Genomic DNA, 23,863 nt, shown 5'->3' with positions numbered 1-23,863 from the left:
ATGATTCAAACACTATTTCTGCAATAAGCAACTCAAGTGTTTGTCTGACAGGACTAGAGCAGCAATAAGCATGGAACAGAAACACAGACAAAAATGATTAGAGAGAGTAAAGGCAGAGAAGGGGGGAAAATCTGAAACAAATCTTGTCTATATTGAAAGTTATAACATGCACCTTTTTTCAATAGTGTAGCTGCACTGTATCAGCTTAGCCTAATCCTGACTATGAAGTTTTGCTAACTCTAACTTCCCACACTTAAACTGATTTAAGGAATTTGCATTTGACAAAACAAAACAAAAAAAACTTTAACAAAAGGCATGCAGCTTTTTATTACTTAATAGCAATTATTAATATTAATACTGTGATATATCTCTTATTATCTTATCAGAATATTGTCATTTACACAGAAAACTACCATATACCACAGAAGAAAAGTATTAGAGAACTTCTCATGCTTATAAAATATAGAGACAAAAATACATTCAGGATAATCACATGCAATCTCTTAGGCATCTCAGTTTCACAGTTATGTAACATTTCATTCTATCATTTTTTTTCTGAAGTATTACAAGGAAAGCTAATTAAACATCAAAAGCTTGTCACATCAAGCTTATTATTCACTCAAACAGTATGTCTTATTTGCTAAATATGTCTTGACTTGGAAGTCATCCTCAGCTGCATTCTTAACTAATTGCAGCAACTGCTACACAATACTGATTACTATTATGAATCAGTAAGTTAAATTAGATGCATCAGTTATCATAGCGTTTATTTGCCAAGAGACATAATTCCAGCAAAAGCATACTGCACAACTGTATGTTAAACATACAACATTTATTCTGCCCCTAATCACTGTTCCTCTACTGCTGCCGCCGAAGAAATAGCACATTTCCTATTTCAGCAACAGAAGTCTTATTCACTATGGTTGGTTTCTGTGCAGCTCAACAATTTTCTCTGCAAACAATACAGCCTATTGCAAGGAATGCTTTTCAAGTTAAGGTTGCATGAAAACTGTCCTGTAAGGAATCAGGAGGTCATGTTGGCAATATTACTGTATATAAAGTGAATTATAATTAAAGTGAATAAAGTGAGCATATTTCTCAAAGACACATATATTATAGAATGTTTGCATATTTTGGGGGATTGTGTATATACACACACATACACACACACATACACCTCTCATAGCTATGTATGTATTCTTTGACAAACATATGGGACTGAACGGATAGTTCTTTTGCTTCGATTGAAATAAATAAATAAATAAATTAGCTGAAAATGTATTTTCACCAGTTTCTAATCAGTGTCAACTACTGGCAAAATTACAACCTGGTAGGTTTGGGGTTCATTTTTCTAAAGAGCAAAAACCACCACCAACGGTTTTTTCTTTTTTTTTTTACTTAGGCATCAAATATATTGATGTGAGCACAAACTATAAATTATATAATTTTGTTCAGACTCTTTCATAATTTGATTGAAGTGATATTAAAGCTAAAGAATCAAAATAGCTGATTAACCAAGTTTTTGTTATATTTAAAATGCTTTATTCAATAAACTCTTAGGACTTGGTGTCATCTATTAACTTCTCTGAGCTAAAAATGTAGCGGTAAACACTAGGTCAAGAAGCAAGAACTTAATGATCTGGCAACTAGGTAGCAAAATAAATCCTTTAAGAACTATCAAAATAAACTAAAAATAAAATTAGATATAAATCCAAGTTTTAGACTGTGGTCAATTGAGGTCTAGACAAAACCCTATGTTTGTTCACTGCCTAGTCTCCAGTCTGCTCCAAGTTTGAAAAGGTAATTGAACTCGGTCTATAATTACTGGATTAGATACAGATGGGCTCTGTACATTTCAGGGGAGGAAAGGGCTGTTTTGCTTCATTTTATGATTGCCTGTAAGGTCAAACTTTTCAAAATGTACTTTCATCTGTTAAATGGTTTCTCAAATTCCCAGGGGGATATCTTCAATAACTGATGTTTTAAGCAATTTGGGTCTATCAGATCCAGTCTTTGAATGTAATAAGCTGTCCATTTTCTAGAATTATAAATGTGCATGTAGGTTAATTGCTACAACTCTTACATATTTTCAAAAAGACACTTTTTTGAAAAACTGCAAGTTTTATCCAAGTTTATTATACATAAATATTCTTAGAATTGTTTTGTTTTAGGTGAAGAATATCTTTGAAAGTATGAATAAATAACTCAAATTCGTAATATTTATATTATTAGTTAATAATTAATAATATTATAGCATTATTTAATTTAATAATAGTAAATTACTCACAATTCTGTCCCACTTGTCAGAAACGTATGAGAACTCTCTCTTAGGACTCAATTCATTAATGTATGAATAGTCCCAATGATTTCAGTTCACTTTTTTTTACAAATCTAAAAGTGAAGCATGCACCTGTATGGGAAAACGCGGAAGAGTTTCGAGGAGATAGGCGATGGAAGGCAGCCAGCAAAGGAGCATCAACAGGGCATGCTGACCCACAGCCATGGTCCTCCGGCCGGGCTCCTGCCAGGGTCGCACCACACCTGGGCTTTGAATTGAGATTAGCCCTGAACTCAGTATGTGTACTGCGCATGTGTACAGTACATGAAAACCTCCTGTAGTGCTCCCCACAGCGTTCCTCACCCCGGACCGACGCTCAGTAGTGCCTTGGATTCCCCCATGCCTTTACTGCCTTGATCGGGACACTTCCCGGGACCCCCCTGCTTAGACACAGAGGCAGTCGACCACAGTGTGCCTTGTGTTTGTGCATCTGTCCTTGTCAGGGTCCAGGCAGTGTCCCTGCCTCAACTTTATAGCACCTGACTTAAAAGAAAGACCTAGAAAAAGAACTTTAGAAGCCTCCTGGTAGTATCTTTTTGGAGCCTTTATCCTCACTCTTGCTCACAAGACAAAATGTGGAATAAACAATGAACATTAAACTTTTAATCTACTAAGAATTTTTTGTGAAATCTTGTCTTCAGTCAAATCAACCATAACTTTGCAACCTATTTCAGGGCAACCAGGACTTCATCCCACATCTTCTCCTACCTCTTTGAATGTCTCGCTCAGTTTAAGTGCTCAGCAAAGATGACCTAGCTCCGCTCTCAGCTAGAGACTCTCAGAGCTACTGGAATAGCAGTTTAAAGCAGAAAGCGTACTGTTCAATCAGAAGACGGTTCAGAATCAGAATAACAGTTCAGCTCATAGCCTCAAAAGACACAGGACACATTTTTTATTATTATTATTATTCCAAACAACTTGCTATTCAGAAGGTTGAATTCGAACAAGAGTATCTTTGTGAAAAGATAAATCTGTGTTTCATCAATGACAATACCTCACTGGGAACATCCTCAGTCAAACTGCCATCTTTGTAGGATTAGACACCCATAGAGCTGTTCCATCAGATTTAGAATTTAAGCACTGGTAATGAGGATAATAACAAATATGTTAATGTAATCCCCCTCTGTCTCCAAGTTTGCAAATGAAAACGGCTTAAAAGCGTGACAGTTCATCTCATATAATTTCACATGATTACCATTTTGTTTGTTATATTTCAAAGTCTTCCCAGTAAGGCCCAAGTCCTGAAGTCAGGGCCAATTACCATAAAAGTTCTCGCAGAAAGATGCTTCATAATGTAAAAACATAGTTATTCATATATGTGCACTGACAGAAGATTTTTGCCTATCACCAGAAGACTGTATGGAATTCTCACAACTTACAAGCCTCATTGAATAAAGAAAATTTACTGCTATATTTTAAAAATTGATACAAATCAACTTGTTCAAAATAATTCAATCCATAAAATGCCTGCAAAAGAATGATAATGATTTTGGGGGGTAATAATTGCTCTTTTTTTAAGCACAAAAATGTCAGTAACAATCACTTCTAGCCAAATCAAAAGTTGGTCCTTGTAGTAAACTCTCTTTTTAAACAAGAGTAGTAGACTCTTGTTAGCATCAAAAACAAGCAGGCAAATATACTTAAAAGTTATATTCCATGTAATATTTGTATTATATTCTTCCTGTGTCTGTAATGGAGGCTTTTACATGTATTTCTTCATATTTAGGAAAATGTTCAGGATTACAATTTATCTATAGTACACTATAGTTCTACATATAGTACTTAATATATGAAGACAGTCTCTTATTTTAAGAGCTATATTAAAAGGGCCATGTTTCACTCATTCATTTTAAGTTTAAAAAAAAAACTGTTAAAAATTACTTGTTTTATTTTACCTACTAAAGAAAATTATACTAAGTATTTCAAGGGTATTGTGTGAATCCACAAATCACTCATAAAACTACTGTAGTTTTCTAGGACAGGGACAATAAATTGCCAAACAATGCTAAAGTCATAGTTTGACCATGCATTCTGTACACCATAACACAGAAATATGCAAGTATGATATTTATGCTAGGCCAAATTTTAGTCAAACTGATTAACTCCTCCATACTTTTTTCTTTTTTCCTTCCCTTCCCATAATCTCTCTTAGATGCACTTTCCTATATTTTCTGTATGCTCTTTTACATATGATGGCTATATTCAAAACACAGAATACAGCACCTGAGTTCTCCTAAGGTGAGAATCATCTTCCGATCTAAACTCTAATGAGTTTCACAGTGAGCTAAAAATCTTAGGAAGTGGAAACAATATCATTCAGAGAAATAAAGTGTATTCTTACAATAAGCCAGTCTCACTTACTTTATGGCATATTATGGTCTTTACGCAAATTAGAAAGCATGTAGAACAAGGAAAGCAGATATCCAATATAGTTGGAATTTTTTCGTACATGACGTACAGCAATGAGGGGGGATTACTTAATCACTTAACACCTCACATAAGTTAATGCTTCCTTGATTCTTTTAAAAACAAATTCCTTTAATAATATTTACACATCCATATAGCCTCTGAAATTTGTGAAGAATAAATAAATCAGAAGGAAAAAACATACAAAAAGATGTTGCTTATTTCATAATAAGATTATTATCTACTACAGATGTTAAGTGCCCTATTAAATTCAATATGGCTATTTTGTTTTAGAAATATTTCAACACAATGTTTCCCCTAAGTTCATTTATTATTAAAAATAAAGAGAGAATATTCATACATTCATAGAGTCTAATGTCAGACTGATCAGAGTAATAGGTCACCAGAGCAATAGTCAAGGATTTGGAAAACCAGTATCCAACTCTTTGCTTTTCTACGGAGTAGTGTCCCACATGTGAAAAGGAATTCCTAAGCCATCCCTAAGCATTAACTCCTGCATTACTTGTAGAATTGAATACTTTCAGAATATTTGCATTTGACCTTGAGATTTCAAGCGATGAAGAATCTACCAAATCAAGGGTCAATTAAATCATACCACAACAAATTCACACTTTTTTCAGCACTGTGACTTGTTTTTGTTTTTCTATAAAAATCCACAGACAGTCAGAGATTTTCTCTTGTGATCATCCCTCCTAACTAAATAGAATGAGCTTATAGTTCTCACCGCAAAGATGAATTTCCAGACTTCATATCATTTTTGTAGCTCTTTGAAAAAAATATCAGAGTTTTGGAAAAGGTTGGCATTGGTTCTGGTCATCCTACCCATGACCAGAACCAATAAATTCCCTTCTCATACATGCATAAGTAATACGAAGCCCAAGAATCTTCACATATATATAATAAATTTTTTATATCGTTGAATTAGCTGTGCTTCAGTTTAAATCTAGATAAAGAAATGCTTTCCCTTGAATAACAGAACAGAAAATGCAGTATGCATCACACTATCCAACTGAATTGACCTGGACAAATATATATATATATATATATATATATATATATATATATATGCACACACATATATATATAATAAAGATAACTGAAGAAAGGAGAGTTTTAAATTAATCAAAAATTTGTAGCTGTTATTTGAAAACTGGTATACAACTAAGTTCTGAAAGAAGACTATCTCAAGAACACGCACATCTGTTTAATATTACAAGCCAACTGTCAACATCCTAAGTGAAGTTTTAATTTAATATTTTTTCTTTCTTGATGTTTTACCTTTAATCAATGCCTCGTGAGAGTATCAACTTTCTATAAGAAACTGTTAAATATAAAGAAATGTTATTGTAGCATGTTTATAAAATCATAGTTCGAGAACTTTTTATTTTTCTAAAGCCTGACCACAACTTAATTATCTGCAGGACATTCCAAGCTCACAATTGCAAGCTCCAGTTCCCAAGCAATTTTAAACAGTATCTACTGTACAGGACATAGGGCATTGCAAATACCGCAACACAGTAATGTTTGCAAAAGTCAGCATTAGAGCCTTTAGACATGGTTTTTATTTTCAATAAATATTTGTTTCCCCACTAATCATTAAATGGTTTTCATCACCATTACATGTTTGTCTTTCACATATCAGCTTGCTATTACGGTTTATTTTTAATATAAGTGAATTAGTTACATAAAAGACAGATAAAACATATAACATCCCTTACGTTATAACAAAGTTTCATAAGGCTCAGCAGCTCACACTGTTTTGTTTCTTCTTCAGGAAAGAGCAAGAGTAAAGGCATGAAAAAAAATTGCTAAGCAGGAGTTAATGTTGGGGGAAAAATGACAACATTCTTTTTGGAATTTTTGGCTGAGGTAAAGTTTGAATCTCCTTAAAAAAGAAAACTATCAAAAAGCCAGGAATTTCAAAAACGTTTCTGCTTTGTAAGACCACCCATGCCACCTGAAAAAAAGAAAAATACTAAATCCACGATGCAGCTGTTTACAATTTATATGTGCTACCTGAAAACTGCAGATGATACAATACTACCAGAACTACTCAGAAATATTTCAAGAGTGTGTTTTTCCTGACCAAAATACCAACGTCTTGTAGAACACCTTTCTTTTAACAAGTTCCTGAGAAACTCCCATTGCTCCTGTCCCTCTGATCAGCTCTCCTCTCCTCCGGAGACTGTCCAAGGACTCCCAGTTCCTCGCAGCTCCGTGCCACGTGCTCCCACGAAGCCAGATATGTGGGCGCTCACAGCACGCATGGTGCTCTGCCATAAAAACAGGCTTCTCAGCTCTAAGCCCCACTATTACATGCACAGAAGTCACAAGAAGTCCAGCATTAGATTATTTCTTATTTTCTAAAATAGGATATCATTCAATTTCTCCTGTACTAAATATCTGAAGACTTAAAAATTTTTCAAAGACTTTGCCATAAAAAGAAGTTAGAGGACACATTCAAATTCTAATTAGAATAGTACTCTAGATTAGAATTCTGGTAATCATATTAGAATTTCATTTTTAGCAAGTCACAAAACAAGATCCTTTCTCTTATTTTCAATCACAGACCAACATATCCTTCAGCCTTCTGGATTTCCTTACAGAACCACTACTGCCTTCACTGGAAAGCTGTCTGTCTGATGCACAGTCCAGCAAAGCAGGAAGCAATGGTCAGCTACATTCTGTACTACAGAAATGAAATATTCCACTGAAAATCAGTGAGATTACGTCCACATTCAAAACAGTTTAAAAGTCAACCAAAAAGGAAATACTTGGTGGAAAATGTCAAGCAAGTAATCTATTAATAACAGGAAAGGGAAGGCAGGTGGAAGATGAATTAGATTTAACTGCATCCATTAAAAAAAAAAAAAAGGTACAAGATAGTATCTGCAAAAATGGATCAGGTTTAAATTTGAGCAGATCCAGTATGTCCATATTTCTATATTGCTCTCGCTGCCCTCTGTCAAGGGGAAAGAAGGACAAAAAGGGACAACATGGACACCACAAAGTTGCCATCTGACAGCTATAAAGTGTCATTTTTGACAGACAGAAAGCTCTGCCACACCACCCTGAAGCTATTGAAAATTTACGTTTTCAATAAAGTATCCATAACTTAGAATTCTATGCAATTACATTAAACTGTAATATTTTAGACATTAAAGAACATTTCCCCCAAATTGTTGCCAATAATTCCTACCCCCAATTTTCACCCTTTAATTGCTTTAACTGCTGAAGCTATCATTCCAGGCTTTAATACTCTCCAGCCTGAAGAATATTTTCAATTATTAATGGTCTGAAGTTTCTAAGGCAGAACATACAATTACATGACCCTTTTATTGAAAATTTACATCCTTTCAGCTATGATGAAATACCTAAATCATTAATCCACCCATTATCAAAAATGACAAGGAAGCAGCTCAGCATTACAGCAGTAACTCATCTTGATGACCAAAAACCAGTCCAAATTAGCACTAAAAATACAACAGCCTCAGTACTACTTGTTGAAAGCAACGCTTGTCACCAATTTTTACATGCAGTCTGAAATGGTTTAAGCTTTGAAACACTCGCTACTTAAGATTAAGAAAGCTTAAACACCTTTCTTTTGCTGACGACAAAAGTATAAACCATAGATAGTATCCTAAATTACAGTATCTGCCCATTTTGTTAATATTTTAATGCATCACAGAGTTCAAAAAAGTTAACCTCTGGTGGCTCAGAAATTATGTTAGCTAACTGTCATAGAGGGGAAAACTCCAATCCAAGTCTGGATTTAGCAGATACAAACAGAATTTGTATTCTTCAGACATCCTAAATAAAAACCATCATCCTTCTCTACTTAATGTAACAAGCAGGATACACTGTGCACACAGAAAAATGACAAATGCAGTATATTAAGAAAAGTCACAGCAAGTTCTTCTGTGTGCTACTATCCACTAAATTTGTCCCATTTAGAAGAAGAGAAGGAGGAGGGGAATGAGAACCTTAAAATTACTAACTTCCAGGGAAATGTGCCCTCGCTGTGTCCTCATTGTTAATATATAGAAAAAAATATTGAAGTCACCTCTCTATGGAACCGCACTGGTATTCTTTTGGGTCTGCTTAAATTTAAATTTACTTCTGTCCCAAACACAAGATCATAGTTTAAAAAATAAATAAATAAACAAAGAGCCTGAGACTTCCAGCAACATTAGTGTATGTCAAAATAACAAGCTCTTTGTTCCACAAACTCACAAACTTTGATAAAGAACTCAGAGAAGCAGTAAAAAGGTAACTGCATCAATTAAATTCACTAACCTACGAGTACCGTTTCATTCTTGCTCCTCCTTCTTCCATATCCCTTCCTGCTTTCTCTATTTTAGATGTATTCTATCATTCTCTATATTTTTCCTTTTTTTTCCACTCTTCTTTTTGCATTCATATTTATAACCTCGCGTGTTACATTGTCTCTTTGTCAATCTATTTTCTTCATACTCAGCCTGCTCCTTTTCTGTTGTCTTTGTCACCTTTCTGCTGTATCGTTTCAGCATTTCAGATCCCCAAGAACTTGCCGCCCTGCCCCATCCCTCCTTTTCCTTCTTCGGATGTCATGCAAGTGCATCAGATGTTTGAGAAAACGAGGAGGCCACATACGACAAACTTCAGATTTCTTCTACTTCCATATGCACTGCAAATGTCTGTTGAACTCCTCCTTACCTGCGACAAGAGGTGAAATCAGCAGCTCACAGGAGGCATCAACCTAACTGACAACTACAGGCTGGAAAAAGTTTATAGCAGCTCCACGCAGTACCAGTTCCTCCAACAACGGCATGTCAGGGGAGAACCGCTGCAGCCGCCCAGGCCCCGTCAGGGGGCGAGGAGAGGGCGAAGGCAATGGAGCTCTTGCCCTCCAAACACAAACCGCAGCCTCAGAGTACTTTTGGACTCCTCAGCACTGCATGAGGTCCAGCCAGTCAAAATAACAAAAATAACGTGCAACTAAGGAAAATTGTCTCCCAAGCTGGCTTTCAATCCTGTCATTCAATCTATTCCAAAAATAATTCCCATGGAGTTAAGAATTTACTTAAAACAAACAACTGAGGGGTTAGAGGGGAGAGCTGAATTTGTACAGACATTTCAGAAGTTCCCAGAGCTTTGGAGGGTTCATTACTCCTTCTCCAAGGCCAACCTATATCCTCACCACTGTTACCGATGTAAGTTTTGCTAAAACCAGAAGCATCACATGGTGAACATTAGTGACTTGGCATTTAATCCTATAGCATTACACAAGGTTAGCTTTCCATTCCTCTCCAAAAACCTTAAAAAAAAAAAAAATCTGCAATTTCCTTACTCTGCTTTTTATTGTTCTCCTCTCCTAATTAAAATTATCAACTTACTTCTTTTCTATATCTCCAGCTAAATTTCTTCTCTGAGATGAATGAAGTGAGAGGTAAAACCAATAAATGTTCATAACACAAAATTAACATTAACCATGATTTGCAAAGGGAAAGAGATAAACCTGAAATATTAGAAAACACTACACCATATCTTCCCATTTGAAAAAACACAATTCAGAATAATACACCCTACTCACAAATAGAGCGGGGGGAAACGTGTATGCATGTAAATGAAGCACATAAATGCAGTAAACTTTGAGAATAAAAAGTGACTGCTCATAATTGTATGAGGGGGGAAATCGGAATTAGGTCTAATGACCTCAGTAATGGGCCAAGTTTACTGGAACTTACCTTTCATTAAAAGTTAAATGAACTGAAAAGTCACTGCCTGTCCAAAATTTGGCAGTCGTTAATTTCTAATAAAGACTATGATTGCCTATACCAAGAGCACTATATATCTCCCTTGCATCCAAACACTGTCTTATGAGAGTTGTTCTTATGTAATCATTAGAGTTAAAAATACCATATAAGCTAACATTAGCAAATTAGTTTAGAATTATTTAATCTGCTTGAGTACCAAAAAAAATTGAAGCACCCTTTTTTAACCATCTTTGGTCATTTCCCTCACAGCACTGTTCAGTATCACCCATTCAATCACAACAGAAGCAATTCACTGCACGACCTTGCAGTCTTTGACCGGCAGGCTTTGTTCTGCCTTGTACTCCAGCGTTACTACTTTCAGACATGGAAGTTTTCAGGATTGGGTCCCATTCAGATCTAGTCTAGATATGGCAAATGTAAGTCCCATCCTATAATCAGCTCACTTTATTAACATTTTTATTTTTAACTGAAAAATACACTGCAGAAGTTAATTGGAAGTTGATAATGTTTTCTGATAAATACTAACGTGTTATTAAACACGCCTATGTAATCAAAAAATTCTGAGTAATTACATGCAGGTAACTAATCCTGAGATTTTGGTTCCCCTGGCAAGAGAACACAGTAGTTCTGAGTTTCACTTGGCAATCTCCTTCTCAAACGTAAATTGAAATTAAATATTGATATAGCTGCAGCTGTCTACAAACATTTGTGTGTGTTATTTGCTGTTTCCAGCTAGCTGACACTAGATTTTCTCCTCTGTTTTTAGTATTTTGGATATTTCTCAGCCTTTTAAAAAACTTGGATGTAATTTGATTCGTTCTACAACCACTAACCTGAAACGGACTCAGAACAGACGTTGTAATAATTAATTTCATATTCCAATAAAATGTTTAATACTTAGCATAAGTATTTTCAAATATCTTTTAGAACAGTGTCCAAGCACTAACTGCCCCTCGCCATGATCCTGTGATACGAAACGGATGGTGTTACTACCTGCATCAACGGACTGGGTAGCAGAGGTGGAACACTGAAGCTTCCTGCTTACCACTGTAGCTGCTATACCCAAAGTTAAGCAGTGGAAAAGCATTGGGCTTCCCAATCTGCAAGACAACTCTTTCTTATGATACTAAAATGATACTAGCATGAGGAATTCTTTGTTTGAAATTTAGATTTAATTAGCTAATGTTTTCTAAACTTTTGATTGGTAAATCTCTAGAAATTTTCCAGTGAAAGTGCAGACTGTTTTTGTATCTATGTCTTACACTGGCTGCTGATTATATATTCTGATCAAATACACTACATAATTACTGTGTCTAAATTTTGTTCATCATTTCTCTTTAAATAATTCAAGATAGTCCAAAAGGAATCAGAAAGAACCTGTGTTTAAAGCTATTCACTTTTAGTAGTGCTACATCAATAACTATCACGCTATTCAATCATGCTATTCAAGGCAGTCCAACATTGCCAGTTTGAGGGATCAGTGACCAGTTTTGGGATTCCCCAGTCTTCTAGCCTGTATTAATGCAGTAATAACGGTAAATACTTAGCCACTGCAAATATCACATACAAGACATCAGACCTACCTCCTCCTTCTCCTACAGTGATACTGAAAATACTAGACTGCAAAACGTACATGGGGAAAACCCATGTTTGGAACTGTGCTCCATCAGTGCTCTATCTCATCTAATAGGAACACTTCTAATAGCAATGCTCTTTTGAATTATCCTTTGGGCTGAATTCAAACAATGAGACGCCAGCTGGACTTCTGCAGATACAAAAAGGCTGTTTTACTCAGGGCAAATCAAAAAAGAAAAAAAAAAAAGCCACCTCTACAAAGGACAATCAGAACCTATCGGTAGCCACAGCAATATACAGTGAAAGACAGGTGGCCTTGTAATTAAAATCTGTGGTCAGAATTCATATTCAATGTCATTTGTTGTGGCTTTTGCAAGAACTAGGAGGCAAGTCATATAGAATCACAGAATCAGTAAGGTTGGAAGGGACCTCTGGAGATCATCTAGTCCAACCCCCCTGCTCAGCAGGGTCACCTAGAGCATGGTAGACAGGGTTGCATCCAGGTGGGCCTTGATGATCTCCAGAGAAGGAGACTCCACAGCCTCTCTGGGCAACCTGTTCCAGTGCTCTGCCACTCTCACAGGGAAGAAATTCCCCCTCACGGTCAGGCGGAACTTCCTGTGCTTCAATTTCTGCTCATTGCCTCTTGTCCTGTCACATGGGGCAACTGAAAAGAGTTTGTCCCCATCCCCTTGACACCCTTCCTTCAGGCACTTGTACACATTGATAAGATCCCCCCTCAGAGAGGCCCAGCTCTCGCAGCGTTCCTCATGGGGCAGATGCTCCAGCCCTTTGATCATCTTCGTAGCCCTATGCTGGACTCTCTCCAGTAGCTCCATGTCTCTCTTGGACTGGGGAGCCCAGAACAGGACACAGTACTCAAGATGAGGCCTCCCCAGGGCTGAGGAGAGGGGCATGATCACCTCCCTTGATCTGCTGGCAACACTCTGCCCAATGCACCCCAGGAGACCATTGGCCTTCCTGGCCACAAGGGCACATTGCTGGCTCATGGTCAACTTGTCATCCACCAGCACTCCCAGGTCCTTCTCTGCAGAGCTGCTCTCCAGAAGGTCAGCCCCCAGCCTGTACTGGTGCCTAGGGTTATTTTTCCCAAGGGGTAGGACTCTGCACTTGCCCTTGTTGAACCTCAGGAGGTTCCTCTCTGCCCAGCTCTCCAGCCTGTACAGGTCTCTCTGAATGGCAGCACAGCCCTCCATCCCCTCATCCAGGTCACTGATGAAGAAGTTGAACAGGATGAGACCCAGTACTGAGCCCTGGGGGACGTCACTAGCCACAGGCCTCCAACTAGACTCCATGCCACTGATGACAACCCTCTGAGCTCTGCCTTTCAGCCAGTTCTCAATCCACCTCACTGTCCACTCGTCTCACCCACATTTCCTGAGCTTATCTAGAAGGCTGTTACGGGAGACAGTGTCAAAAGCCTTGCTGAAGTCAAGGTACACAACGTCCACTGCTCTCCCCTCATCTACCCAGCCAGTCACTCCATCATAGAAGGCTATCAGACTGGTTAAGCAGGATTTCCCCTTGCTGAATCCATGCTGGCTACTCCTGATCACCTTCTTTGCCACCATATGTCTGGAGATGACATCCAGAATGAGCTGTTCCATCACCTTTCCAGGGATGGAGGTGAGGCTGACCGGCCTATAGTTGCCTGGGTCCTCCTTCTTGCCCTTCTTGAAGACTGGAGTGACATTGGCTTTCTTCCAGTCCTCAGGCACCTCTCCAGATCCCCAGGACCTTTCAAAGATGATGGAGAGTGGCCTGGCAACAACATCTGCCAGCTCCCTCAGTACCTGTGGGTGCATCCCATCTGGGCCCATGGATTTGTGGATGTCTAGCCTGCCCAGAGGTCTTTAATCCTTTCCTCCTCAACCAAAGGAAAGTCTTCCCTTCTCCAGACTTTCTCCCTCACATCCAGGCTCTGAGATTCCTGGGGGCTGCCCTTAGCAGTGAAGATTGAAGCAAAGGCGGCATTCAGTAATTCTGCCTTCTCTGTATCCCTTGTCACCAGGCCCCCCGCCCCATTCAGTAGTGGGCCCACATCTTCCCGAGTCCTCCTCTTGCTGCTGATGTATTTGAAGAAGCCCTTCCTGTTGTCCTTGACATCCCTTGCTAGACTCAATTCCAGCTGGGCCTTAGCCTTCCTCGCAGCATCGCTGCATACTCTGACTGCATTCCTATAATTCTCCCAAGCAGCCTGTTCCCTCTTCCACAGTCTATGTATTTTCTTCTTCTGTCTGAATTTGGCCAAGAGCTCCTTGCTTACCCATGCAGGTCTCCTGCCTCTTTTGCTGCATTTCTTACTCACAGGGATGCACCGCTCTTGAGCTTGGAGGAAGTGATGTTTGAATACTAGCCAGCTCTCACAGACCCCCCCTTCCTTCTAGGGCCTTAATCCATGCAATTCTGCCAATTAGGTCCCTGAAGAGGCCAAAGTCCGCTCTCGTGAAGTCCAGGGTTGCAATCCTGCTTGTTGCCTTAGTTCTTTCCTGCAGGATCCTGAACTCCACCATCTCGTGGTCACTGCAGCCAAGGCTGCCCCCAACCTTCACATCTCTAACCAGTCCCTCTCTGTCGGTAAGGACAAGGTCCAGCAGGACACCCTTCCTCGTAGGCTCCTCCACCGCTTGTGACAAGAGGTTATCATTGATGCATTGCTGGAGCCTCCTGGACTGTTTGTGCCTTGCTGTGTTGTCCCTCCAGCAGATGTCAGGGTGGTTGAAGTCCCCCATGAGAACCAGGGCCTGTGATCGTGAGGCTACCTCCAGCTGTCTATAGAAGGCCTCATTAACTTTCTCTTCCTGGTCAGGTACCCTTGTAGTAGACACTCACAACAGTGTCCCCCATGCTAGCCTGCCCTTTGATCTTTACCCATAAGCTCTCAACTGCCTCCTCCTCCCCCCCCCCCAGCAGAGCTTGATACATTCCAGTTGCTCTCTCACCTAAAGAGCAACTCCACCACCTCACCTTCCTGGGCTGTCTCTCCTACAAAGCACATAGCCATCCATGACAGCATTCCAGTCATGCGAGCTATCCCACCATGTCTCCGTGACTGCAATGAGATCATGGCCCTGTGATCGCACACAGATCACCAGCTCCTCCCGTTTGTTCCCCATGCTGCGTGCGTTGGTATACATACATTTTAAAGAGGTGGTCATGCCTGCAGGTTTCCCAGGAAGGGTGTACAGGGGTTGCCCATAGCCATGTCCCAAACACACATCCCCAGCTGCATGCAGCCGTTGGAGGCCTCCCAGCACAACTTGTGTTTTGTTGTCTACCCTGTCTCTATGACACCCCCCTCCTACCTATTTTAAAGTCTCTTAACTAGCCCTCTTTACTAGGCTGGCCAACCTGTTTGCAAAGGCAAATGTGCCCCGCTTGGTGAGGTGAATCCCATCTCTCCCCACCAGTTGTTGGTCTTCAGATCGTGTTCCATGGTCATAGAATCCAAAACCCTGTTGCCAACACCAGCAGCGTAGCCAGTTGTTGATTTGGGAAATCTTCCTGCTCCTCCTCCCATGCCTCCCCCTTATCAGCAGGACCGATGAGAAGACTGCCTGGGCTCCCAGACCCTTGACCGTCATGTCCAAGGCCTTGAAATCTTCTTTGATTGTCTCTAGTTTGTTCTCTGTATTGTTAGCACCCACATGAGAGAGCAGCAGAGGGTAGTAGTCTGATGAGCGGACAAGCCTTGGTAGCCTTTCAGACACATCTCATATCCTTGCCCCCGGCAGGCAGCAAGCCTCTCTGGAGGAGGGCTCAGGTCAGCAGACAGGCACCTCTGTCTCCCTCACCATGGAATCACCTACTACAACCACTCGTCACCTCTTCCAAGTGGTCATGCAAGGCACAGGGTCAGACAGCCCAGGTCCTTCCCTTGAGGCCAGATCTGGGTTCTCCTCATCCTGAAGTGCACTAAACCTGTTCTTCAACTGTAACTCCAGGTCTGCAGGAGGATTAGGGGCCCTTCTTCTTTTTGTTCGAGAAGCAACTAGCTTCCAGCCTTCTTCAACAGTGCTGTGCTGAACTATTTCACTCTTCATAGAGTCCTCAAGCAACTCCACTGCTGCAGGGGATTGGGACTCCAGGAGCAGTACGGTCTCTGAGAAAGTCTTGTCTATCTCCTGCTCACTTTCTCGTGTGTTTCATAGTCTACTGACTTCATCCTGCAACTCTTTGACTTGACAACACAAATTGTCAGCAACAGAACACCTCTTGCAGGAGGGCTGACCATCAGTCCACACCTTCTGGAGAGGCTCTAGGCACTCCCTGCAGCCTGAGACCTGTAGGGCAGCATCTGCTGCAAGAGGCTCTGCCTAGGTTGACGCTTCCGACACAGCTGAGGCAGCAATTCCCACAGCCACTGGCAAATACGCTTTACGGTGAGTTACAACCATGTTAGCAAGAGTGGGCACTACTAGTGCTGGAAAAAGAAAGATGTCCTCTTGCACCTAACTGTGCTCCTCCTGTGCGAACTGCTGTGTCTGTTCGCTGGGAGCTGCACTCCAGGCCTTGCTCTTAAATAGACCTCTCCCTACTACCGACTCACAGGGTACTTGATCCACCCTAAACAAGGGCTACCTGTGTCAAAAGCCCCAACTCCCTCTATTCAGGGGCAAGGGAGACTGCTCGTTAGCAGTAGCTACACCCAGCTACCGTGGGTGATTAGTACCAGGGCTTCTTCCAGGAGAGCTTAAGGCTTCTTGCAGTTGCCCTTGCCCAGCTCCTCTTACCTGTTAGCAGAGTCACTCTCCAGTCCCTTCGTTCCACAAGGGTCAGCAGACCAGTGTCCAACATGGGCCCCAGAAGTTCAAGGCAGAGCTGGGACAAAGCTGCACAAACTGCTGCGTCTGTTCGCTGCCATATGTTTTTTTTCCCTCCTCATTAAATATTTGTACAGAGCAGCCAAACATATTCTTGATGTGAATATTGCTCTATCATACCAATTCTTTTTTAATCCGTTAATCATCCCATAGAATCCATACACAGAAGTTATATGAACAGCAGATGTAGCCTCATGAATCTGGCATCCTTATGTGTTCAACAGCTTCAAACATACATATTTGATCATTCTGAAATTTTGCATTTAAAGGCCTAGAAACATTTAACTTTCACTTTTTCCTTTCTCACAGACATATTTTCATATATACCTGGTATTACTTTTGAAGAATTTATGCTCTAGCACATCTTTTTTTTAAACTTTTCATAAAACCTTAAGCAAGAAGTACCTTCTTAATCTCCCTTGCCAAACAGTGAGCTTCATTCACAGTTGTAAACAAGCCTATCATGAAATTCTGTTTGACCATTAATTTGTCTTTACTTATGTTAATAGGCTGTATCAGCCCATATTCCATTTTTGTAAGGCATATAGAAGTCAGCCATGTTAAATTAAAAAAAATTAAATGTTATCGTTCTTTTAGTATTTTCAACTGTATTTGACAGATCTTCCTAACAGCTCATACTTGCCATAAAAAGTAACAGGAAAGGCTTAAATAATATGATTTCCTAAGATTGTCTTAAGACACAAGTTCAAGTCCCAAATATTTTCAAAATTGACAGTCTTTTAAAATATCCAAAATGGCAGGTTTAAGACTACAGTAAAGCAGTAAACAAGTGTTACGTAAATTAGTCCTTTGTTCCATCTGAACTCTCTGTATTTGTTACTAAACATTTAATTCAAGCCCAATCATTTTAAGTACTTTTGCTCTAACCCTCACAGCTCTTCAGTCACTTAGCAAGTAACTCAGTTTTATCTCAGATCTGATACCATACCAGGTAATCAAGTATGATGATTTTATTATGTAAAAGTATGATGAGAAACAAACTTTAGTGTCTTCACATAATGCATTTTAAATAACTGTGCCACAGTAAAAGTAGTGACAAAAAGACATTTGCTGCTTTCATGTTAGTTAACCAACAAATACTAACACATTCATAACAAATTCTAAGAGCCTTCTATAAATTACAAGTATTGGGAACTCCATTATATTTATCATAGCTTTCCTGTAGGGAATCCCATAGCATTTTTATCATGGTCCTAGGCAATATCTAAATGGCAAATAAAAGAGATTCCAAAAACTTACATTACATATACAGCTTTATTCATTGTTCATCATACACAAGACAGATCAATATTTGATGAATTCAGCTAACGGATAAAAAAGCAGTGACAGGGTAATGTGAGACGCAAAGAAAAATACTTTGAAAAGTTGGTGGCCATAGCACAGTCTTTTTTGGTTTTGAAGAGCACCCATATGCAAACTGGTCAGTTTTGTCATAGCTTAATGACACCATTAGCAATAGCAGTCTCGCAACTAACATTTTTTACACTGTCTCTAGATAACTTCATATCCTTGTGATATCAAGTTGGTCTCAAACATATAAACCTTTGTTAAGTTGCCCCCAACTGCAGCAAGGCAGTATATCTGAGTATAAAACCATTAACCCTTTCAAATTGCAAATTAATTCAGGGTTACTGTGAGTAACGCAGGATACCAAAAGTATGTAAGATGTAGCCTTCCCATCTGCACACGTTTTCTACACAATAGTCATTCAAGTCAAAGCTCTTATGTTCCACATTCTTCATGCTTAGTTCAATTCATCTATATACATATATACACACACACACACTCACTAAGTCTGACAACATAAAACAGGACTTTATAACTTTCCCAGGTGCAGTGAAATGTTACCATAAAGACAGAAGTCCACTGGGCAGACACAGAGCTATCTTAAGAAAGATGCAAAACTGAGAAACAAAATTCCACAAAAAATAAGAAACTACTACAACTTTGCCAGCTTCTGTTTTGATCTACCTTCTTAAACATCAATTAGAGCCTGAGTCAAGGAAAAAAAAAAAGAATAAATAAATAAATAAACAAACATTCCGTCAATCCTCAGGCTCTACCAAAACCCATACTCTTTGGGGAAAAACATGGAGAAAGAAAACATGCTATATATGATAAAGATAGCTTCATCACTTCTGACAGGTGCTCAAGTATATTAATAATGAGATACAACACCTTCATGGAACAGGCTAAATAAAACGTTCTGACCTTACAGGCAGGCAGCTGCTTTCAGCAGGGCTGTGCACCTAGAGCTAGAGCTACCCAGCTAGAGCTGAAGTAGCATCACCAGAGCTGGCTGGTGTTCTTGCAGCTTACTGCTGCACAGGTGTCTCTGCCATGCAAAACTCTACCCAGAATATAACATAAAAAGAGTATGTCTGTGTGCTGACTTTGCATAAGTATTTCAACATTTCCATATTTGAGTGTCAGAGATCTTCAATTATTACTCAACGAAATGTAGCATTGTAGAAGTTCTGACCAGGTATAAATTACTCATGGTTTCTCTTGTTACTCTGTATGGATTCTGACCATCATCTTTTGAGAGAAGTTTTAAAGACAACAGTAGTTAAAATAACAGTTTGATATGTTCTTCAGGTTAAAAAAAAATGTATGTAGACAGAGAAGGATTTGCTGGATTTTTTTGATTGCTTTAAAAATAGAAACATATGAAAGAATTTGTATACAAAGACCACACTTGCAAGTTAAATTGCTTAGTCTTGGCAGAAACAGGTAAACGTTTAACAGCAAGGCTACAACAAAATACTTGAAAGAGAATTTCACACATATATATAATCAAGTCAAATTGTATTTTGCTGAAGGAAGCAAACAAAATTATCATTAATTTTACTACAAAGTCTACCCTTTAACCGCAGTTTGTATGCTTTGTTTCCCCATTAGAATCAGACCTTAGAGAAGGCCCGAAAACTGTTATAAATCCTCCTGTGGTCTGGAAGAGATGGCTTCACTGTCACAAACAGGAGCAGAGAGAGACCAGGCCCAATCTATTTCACTCACTCATCACGTCCAAATATGCTCAGCAACAGATATTTAGCCTTCTCTTTTTCTTCAAGTCACTGTTTATGTGTATACCATCACTTAAACCCATTCTTCCTCTTTCCCTCAAAAAAAGATAGTTCAGCTTATCCACTGTGGCATTAACTGTTTACTTCACCCTAACAAGCTGTTATAACAAGCTGTTATATATACAACACCGTTGTAATCGATTTCAGCCACATCTTTGTCCTTTCTAGTGCTGGACAGTGCTCCTAGGAAACTAAGAAAGAATGAGAATCACAGATAGGGAAAGACTGGGACCAACAGATGTAAATAGAGGGAAAAGAAGGAATAAGGTAAGAGGAAAAGCTTAAGCATACAGCACGTCATCACAGCATAGGACTACGGCTAGGCAACGAGGAGAGGATGAAGGTGACGCCAGGCCTGTGGACGAACAGAACTTGAGAAAGACTACCAAAACTGGGAGGCTGCAAGGCCGAGGGAGCACTGGTGGTAGGAAGGGAAGAAGAAGTGGGTGTGGGTGTAGTCTGAGGCTATAAATTATTCAGAATACAGGCTATTTCTGTGATCAGAAGCCTAAAAATACAGAGATGGGCTGAAGTTAATAGAACTGAGAATGAGGAGCCAAAGTGCAGCCAAAGCCAGTACTGGAGGCAATGGGGCTGAAAGTTAAAGCTTTGGAGGAAATGAACAGAAGTTTGTGGCTGTAAGAGTATCTAGAATGGAACCTGAAAGTCTCAAATTTCTCGCTTCCTCTGCCTCAGCAAGTAACTATGAAACACTTTGGCAAAGTATCGGGACACCATCTACTGCTAAATCCTTAGAGGACAACAACCTGCTCCCCACATTAGTCCAAGTGCTGGAGTTCTGAATAGTAGATGTAAAAGTTGTAACCCTGTTGATGACGTAGATAAATGCCGATATGACGGCATGGGATTGGATTTCAATCCTTTTTTAAATTTCTAGGAATTCACACACACGCAAGTTGTGTCAAAAATTATAAAGCCTGTCCTGTCCTAGTGCAAGACTGAAGGAGTCTGTTCACTGTAAGGCGCTAGAACTTGGAATACCGTTAAATCGGGGGGGGGGGGGGAAATGTAAATCTCACGTTAAAAAACCTTGAATGTCGTTTGATGGACTGGTCTTATCACTGCAGATAGAGCTTTACCACAGGATTCACAGTCGATACTAAGCAAGTCACTTAAATCAACTTTAAATAGGGGGTTAATAATTGTGTATTCATTTAACACATACGCAACTTGACACCCTTGCTTAACCCTCAAAGCAATCACTTAACTACTTACAACGAAACGTTAAGTGTTACAAAACATATTAGTTTAGATACTTTCTCTCAGAAATTGCAAAACTACGATTAAGACCTAAATTGAGCCCCGTTCTCTCTCCTCGGAAACGAGCCCTCGCGGGGCCGCGCTGACGGGCGCGCTCCCGGCGCGGCCGCCCCGCGCGCGCCCCTCGCGCCGCGTCCCCGCGGAGAGCGCGCTCGCGGCGCGGCCAGCGCCTCCGCGGACGCGGGGCAGAGCAGCCCGCGACAAGCTCACTGTCCGAGCACCTCCGCGGACGCAGGGCGTCAGCACCCGCGGGCAGCCTCACCCTGCGGCTCCCTGGCTCCGCCGCGCTTCCCGCCCGCTGCCCTCGGGGGCGCGGCCCGGCGCGGCCGTACCGCGCACCGCGGAGAGACACCCGCAGGCAGCGGCTACTTCTGCTCGTGGAAGCGGCCTCCGGCGTGGCTCTCCGCCCGGGCACCTGCCCGTGTGAGCGGTGCCCGGCCGGGCCGCGCCGGGCCGGGCCGGGCCGCGCCGGGCCTGGCCGCTGCCGGGGCCCCCCCAGCGCCCGCGGGGCCGCCGCTGCCCGCCGCGTCCCCCCGGGGAGGGAAGGGGAGGGGAGGGGAGGGGAGGCGCAGGGCGCCGCCGCCGCCGCACTCACCACCTCTCGGGCCCGGCTGGAGAAGTCGCTCTTGGGTCGGGCGGCGGCGCCGCGCTTGAGCAGCTCATCCCTGGCGCTGTCGCCGGCCGCCACCCCCAGCGCCTTGTTGCGGGTCTTCACCGTCTTCACGCTGGCCTTGAACAGCAGCGTGATGTCGACGGCCATGGCGCCGCGCTCCCCCCTCCCCCGGCAGCGCCCTGCCGGCCGCCGGCGGTGCCTCCGCCCAGCCTTCCCCGCGCAACGCGGCCCGGCGCACGCGTTCCGCCCCCGGCCCGGCCCGGCGCGGCGCGGCGCGGCTCGGCGCGGCCCCCGGCGGGCCCCGCCGCGGCCGGGGCAGGCTGGAGGCCCCGGCCCGGCGCGGCGCGGCTCGGCTCGGCCCCCGGCGGGCCCCGCCGCGGCCGGGGCAGGCTGGAGGCGCCCTTCGGCCCGGCCGTACGGCCCGGCGCGGAACCAGCAGCAGGAGCCTGCGCTGAGGCTGGAAGGGGCCTGCTGCGGCCGCCCGAGCCGGGCGGTCCCGGCCGGCCAAGCCGGGGGGTCCCGGCCGCCCGCTGCGGCGCGCCCGGGCCGAGGTGCCGCACGGTGCCGCTGTCCAGGCTGCGGGGCGCGGGGAAAGACAGCTTAGAGTCGGTTAATGCACTGTGCTGGGGTCCGGGAGTGGTTCCGGCGTGAGGTGTCGGGGAAGTGGGCATATGTGCGTGTATTTTGAGTGTTTGTTCACAAACCGTACAAACAAAATAACCTTGTTACACCCGGAACCGGCAACGAGGGTTTCCTCCCTGTGAGGAGCCCGAGCTTCGAGGGCTGCGAGGCCTGAGACCCCGAACGCTGGGGCAGTGCCACACCCGGAGGAATTGTAATTCACATTAACCGATTCCGAAGAAAGCTTCGTGAAATAACCTTTGCGACCGCTGTTACCAAGCGCAGTTCCTTACCGTGCGCTGCCCACGGGAGATCGGGTGGCAGGAAGGGGGAACGCAGGCATGGCCCACGGCGCGCCGGCACGTGCCGCGCGCGTTTCGGCTCTGCCGAGGCTGAGCTTCAAAACTGTGCCTTTCCACGGCAAGCTGCAGCTTACCGAGCTGCAGTTACTCTTCCTATTTGCTCCACGGAAGCAGGGTCTCTTCCGCTGTTACTTGGCGCTCGGCTCTCGGTTCAGTTCTCTTCCGTTCTGTCTTAGCTGTAGGTGAGCGAGTCCTTCCCACTTACACTGTGGTCAGCATTCGTTCATACTTTGTTAATATTGTTCTATTATAAATGGGGTTTTTATTGCAGTCTGGATACGTATTTCTAATTAAAAGAATATACAGTTTAAGTCACTGTCCTCGGTGCTGGATTTACAATGAAAGTATATATAAGATATTAACAAAATGGACAGCTAAGGAGACTAGGGCAATAGTATTTGAGTAAATCTAGAGCCAAATGCCTTTGCTTTTTTAAGATTCAGAAATAACAATATGGAGATATTTTTTAAAAGTATGTGTTTAATGAAGCAGAGAATTTACATTTAAATTAGATACTTTCAGATATAATTCCTAAAATTACTTATTTCTACTTTGCATTCTCAAAAGCAAAGTAAGCACACACAATAAAATTCCAATAATGTCTTTACAGATCACACTGACAAGTTTAGTCTGAAATTCACTGAAGACAATTCTGACATGCAAATTTAACATTGCTGTGTGCTAAGATAATTTTCATATGCTTTGATTCTGCCATCTTTAGAGTAAATAAAGACTCACTCCTCACTCCACAAACACCTTATTTCACAGACATTTGCATAGGTAACTTCTTGCCAATAGAAAGAAGAGGTTCACAGCTTGGTCCAAAGTAATATGGTCCTGAAAATGTAATTGGCATAATAAACCTCTGTGGTTTTGTGCATATTTGGCTGTATACCTTGTTCCAGTGTTCCAGTGAAGTTAACATTTACACTGACTTGA

General features: G+C 41.7%; 1 protein-coding gene across 1 annotated transcript in view; it reads right to left on the bottom strand.

Annotated features, from left to right (window-relative positions):
- STX18 (syntaxin 18) overlaps nt 1-22,135 on the bottom strand; it is a 72,198-nt gene extending 50,063 nt beyond the window's left edge. The window contains exon 1 of the mRNA XM_062575329.1: nt 21,924-22,135. Coding sequence (XP_062431313.1) covers nt 21,924-22,088 — 165 coding nt within the window. The 5' untranslated portion in view covers nt 22,089-22,135. The remainder of the gene's footprint in view (nt 1-21,923) is intronic.
- Between the last annotated feature and the right edge of the window lie 1,728 nt (nt 22,136-23,863).

This window comes from Rhea pennata, chromosome 4 (genome assembly GCF_028389875.1).
Source record: "Rhea pennata isolate bPtePen1 chromosome 4, bPtePen1.pri, whole genome shotgun sequence".
Taxonomy (NCBI): Eukaryota; Metazoa; Chordata; class Aves; order Rheiformes; family Rheidae; genus Rhea; species Rhea pennata.
The sequence above is the reverse complement of the archived record's forward strand: the minus strand, read 5'-3'. Positions and strand labels throughout refer to the sequence as shown.